The 4,416-nt window shown below is 40.5% G+C and overlaps 1 protein-coding gene across 1 annotated transcript; it reads right to left on the bottom strand.

The window, feature by feature from the left end:
- Nucleotides 1-1,837: 1,837 nt before the first annotated feature.
- Nucleotides 1,838-3,384, bottom strand: LOC133649742 (uncharacterized). Its single transcript, XM_062046399.1, has 2 exons — nucleotides 2,461-3,384; nucleotides 1,838-2,359 (listed from the first exon to the last, which is right to left on the bottom strand). Exon 1 carries the CDS (start codon nucleotides 3,296-3,298, stop codon nucleotides 2,468-2,470), a length of 831 nt encoding a protein of 276 aa, XP_061902383.1. The 5' UTR covers nucleotides 3,299-3,384; the 3' UTR covers nucleotides 1,838-2,359; nucleotides 2,461-2,467.
- Nucleotides 3,385-4,416: the final 1,032 nt, after the last annotated feature.

Below are 4,416 nucleotides of genomic sequence, written 5' to 3'. Positions count from 1 at the left end.
TTACTAAGCAACTGACGCTGTGGTCAAAGTTGGAATTGTCCCAAAACACATTTTAAGATATTCAACACTGCAATCTGGTGGCTCGAGTGGATAGTGCACCCCCCAATTTGTCATGTTTCATGTGTCAGTTTCATATGTTTTTTTACTCCCCACACTCCGACATGTAAGACACGTTTAACAACCAAAAATAACTTGGAAAATGCAACTAATAAATGACAGGTTGTTTTATATGAAATATAATAACAAACTTAATTACCATACCAAACTTACTCATTATCATAATATCTATGATAGGAGATTTCACGGTGCCACATATAAGTCTATGTTGGTGTAGCATAGTATGGTAATTTCATCATTCAGTGTCAGGCCATAAATTACAACATAAATTAATCTTACATTATGCATTAATATTCTCTAAGTAATCCTTAGAGGGCTTCTAAATCCTAACACTGTGGTTATCATTATTACAGTGTATTGTTATGTCCCTAATAGTAACAATAGAATAAATGACGGGTTATCATTTGGCTTTTTCTAACCGTTTACCCTTCCTGATGGGACCTAGTCGGGGATCGAACTTACACCCTATGTTTGAAGACATAAATGTGTTTTGTAACATTACACTAGCAGGGAATAATAGAAAAGTTGATAGGTTGGTGGCATTTTGTCATTTATGACAAACACGGAAAAAGCTGGGAATAAGTTTGCCAGTCATCAGATCCAATGATCCTCAATACCTTATTTATATATGGGACTAAACTCACACATGGTGTTGCCGTGCAATTTAACTTGAAATATTAAAAGCGTTTAAACACTTACAATGTTTAACACATTGGGCACATTCCACACACATGTTCTCCCATGCAGTCTAAAACAGGGGTGCCCACACTTTTTCAGCTGGCGAGCTACTTTTTAAATGACCAAGTCGAGGTGATCTACTTCATACATATATATATATATATATATATATATATATATATATATATATATATATATATATATATATATATATATATATATATATATATATATATATACATAAATAAATTTTGTTTTAATTTTTTTGCCGTTTTTGTTCACATGTAAAAGGTGTACAAAATACATGCATGTTTAACATATAGATTGCCATCTTTCATGAAGATATTCTTGTCTTCCTGAAATGATAAATGATAAATGGGTTATACTTGTATAGCGTTTTTCTAACTTCAAGGTACTCAAAGCGCTTTGACAGTATTTCCACATTCACCCATTCACACACACATGCACACACTGATGGCGGGAGCTGCCATGCAAGGCGCTAACCAGCAGCCATCAGGAGCAAGGGTGAAGTGTCTTGCCCAAGGACACAACGGACGTGACTACGATGGTAGAAGGTGGGGATTGAACCCCAGTAACCAGCAACCCTCCGATTGCTGGCAAGGCCACTCTACCAACTTCGCCACGCCGTCCCTAAAGAAAGATGGCACAAGAATATAAGTTGGTGTATTACCTGATTCTGATGACTTGCACGGATTGTAATCAGACAAGATTCACAGTAGTGCTGACAACTTCCACATTTTTGATTTTACATCGTGGAGGAGAACAAAAAGTCCTCCTTTCTGTCCAATACCACATTGAAGTGGTTGGTTTTGGCATCCTGTTTGTCCAGCTTCCATACTCGTTCTTTTACACTTTACAAGAAATAGATCGATGGCAAACTCCGTGGCTTGCTATCTTGTTTGCGCGAGCTTTCGGAGACTCTTACTTTGTTAGCGCAGGCAGCACCGAGCAGCACTTTTATTGTGAGGACAGGAACTGTGCAGTATGTCTCTTAGTCTGGTGGCTTAGTGACATTACCGTTACGGAGCGGATAAAAGCGCCAAATTTTTTATGGGCCTTCTTTATGACCTACTGAAGGATTTTAGAAGGGTACTCAAACTTAAATATTGAAAATACCTTTATAGTGCACATAAGTTATTTTGATCAATAACTGCAAAAAACGCCTATACTAAAAAAGGACTAATTCTTGTCATGTGTCCTCCTGCTGCTAGTTTTTACATCATACTTGCACAGGGTGTCTACAGGTAGTGTCTTCACATCCCAGAACAGCCAGAATGCCAATATTTGATTCCATTATGAACCATTTGGCTTTCAAATAAGGCCTCATTATGGACGGAAATAGCAAAAAGTATCATTTTCAGATGATGATTCAAGACCCAGCACATGAAGTATTATCCATAAAACCTTTAATGCAATTATAATGTTAGAACTCTGATTGAGGCCAAAAATAAATTAAAGGGGCAAGTCAGCTGGTGCACATGATCAGCATGGGGGCTGAGGACCAATGGCCTGGATGACTCTTCTTACTACACTATGAAGTAATCTGCACGTGAAACAGGCAAGAAAACAATTGTTGTCACAATTTAAACAAATTGACATGCATCATAATGTGGAAACTTGGTGTATTGGTGTGCATAACTGTACCTGGTGTCTATTTGCAGCAGTTGCATTTGCAAAGTGGAGAACAGTCAATATTAGCATTGCTGCATTTACAGCTGGAACAGTCACCTTTACATGAGCATTTTATCAGCTCTCTGCAGGCAATGGAGACCTCGGGAATGGTTATCCAAACTGGAACCCATGACCCTGTTTCGTCCTTGGTCCATCCAAAGTCCTTTGGAGAAGGAATCACTTGCTGTGTGTCTGTGCTGGTTGCCCAGATTCCTGCCTGAAACACAGCCCGTTTTACATGCTGGAGTAGGGCATCCTGCGTGGGAGGTAATCTCTCCATCGGCCGACTGTCTTGACAGAAGAGTTCCTTCCTTGTTTGACTGATGGAGTTCAAAGGACTGGATCTGTTGTACAGGATCACAGTCAGCCTCTCAAGTGTCTGGAAATGCTCAGAGTCAACTTTTAGTTCCTGGAATGGATGCTTTGCCAGATACATAAATGTTTCTGTAGCAGCATCATAGGCTTGCCAGGCCCTCCAAGCTGACTTCTTGCCTTTTCCGTTAAATGCAGATGTTGTGTCACAACCTGAATATGCGTGGAACATAAGCAGACCTTGTGATTTGGGTTCCCCCAGGCTTTTGCAGATGTGGTTTATGTGGTAATATCTGAACCTTTTTCCCATGCCAAAAGCCACCCAGATGTCAGTCAATGGTTGAAGCACCACCAAATCATAAAATAAACCAGCAAGGATCACGATGACATCAGTGTCCACAGTTCGCACAAGAACTGTCTTTGCTCCCTCCTTCAATGCGCATTGTAGATGGACCACTATCCTTGTGTCTGCCTCCTCATGGTTGCAACAGTCCATCATGCTAGTGGAACCAAAAGCTTGTCCTGACACCGCTTGCCCCGATGTGACATACACAGCTTTGGTTGGTGGCCAGCTGAACTCTTGGATCTTGGATCTTGTCATGCAGAACATGACATTTTTTCAGCTTTTTTCTTAATTCCGCCTATACTGTACAGGACTTTATGGAGGATGTACCTGTACCAGGTGCCTTGGTAATGCATTTTAGACATCATTTTGAATGTTTATCCATCACTGGACCCAATTAAAAGCAAATTTACCTTCCTAAGTGGAAAAAAACAACAATTTATCAGCAATATACCTTTTATGACTCCGGAATAACATTTTTTAAACAATTTTGTGCACTATATGGGTATTTTCAATATTTAAGTTTGAGTACCCTTCTAAAATCCTTCAGTAGGTCATAAAGAAGGCCTGTAAAAAAATTGGCGCTTTTATCCGCTCCGTAACGGTACGCCTAAAAATGTGCGCTAACCCACCGCACTATCTAGGCTTTTGACGACACGGTTGGAATAAAAACTGTTTCTCGCCTTCCTGACGGTCTTTTTTTCCTTCACACTGAGCTGAATGCCGCCATCGTCATCTCACAAGATCCTCGGGTGCCTTGAATGTCAACCAAATAACGTCATAGGGAAGATTTATGATCGCAAATTTTTAGGTCTATTTTTTCAATGCCTGGCTGGCGATCGACTGACACACACTGCGCGATCGACCGGTAGATCGCGATCGACGTAATGGGCACCCCTGGTCTAAAATGTACAACATTTTATAGGACTTGATTTAGGAAGATCACCGATGGCATTTCCACCTTTAGTGTCAAGTTTGCGGTGTCACGTGGGGGTCGCATTTTACTGCGGGGTCGTTCTCCCAAGATGCAGACGGACAACTCTGGACGAAAGCGGGAAGGTAGGAATATGATTTATTGTCATAAATCCTACACATTACAAAAAGACAGGAAACAAACAAAAGGAAAGCGTGCCGATCGCACGAGAAGCTAAGGAACACAACTTAGCACAGGAATCAGGAATCGAGAAACAGGCATAAACCACAAGTTGCATATAGCAAATAACGAAGCCAGACTGAGCGTGGCAAGAAAGGTGAATAAATAGCTCTCTGATTAG

This window comes from Entelurus aequoreus, linkage group LG05, assembly GCF_033978785.1.
Source record: "Entelurus aequoreus isolate RoL-2023_Sb linkage group LG05, RoL_Eaeq_v1.1, whole genome shotgun sequence".
In the NCBI taxonomy this organism is placed as follows: domain Eukaryota; kingdom Metazoa; phylum Chordata; class Actinopteri; order Syngnathiformes; family Syngnathidae; genus Entelurus; species Entelurus aequoreus.
This window is presented reverse-complemented; position numbering and strand designations above follow the sequence as displayed.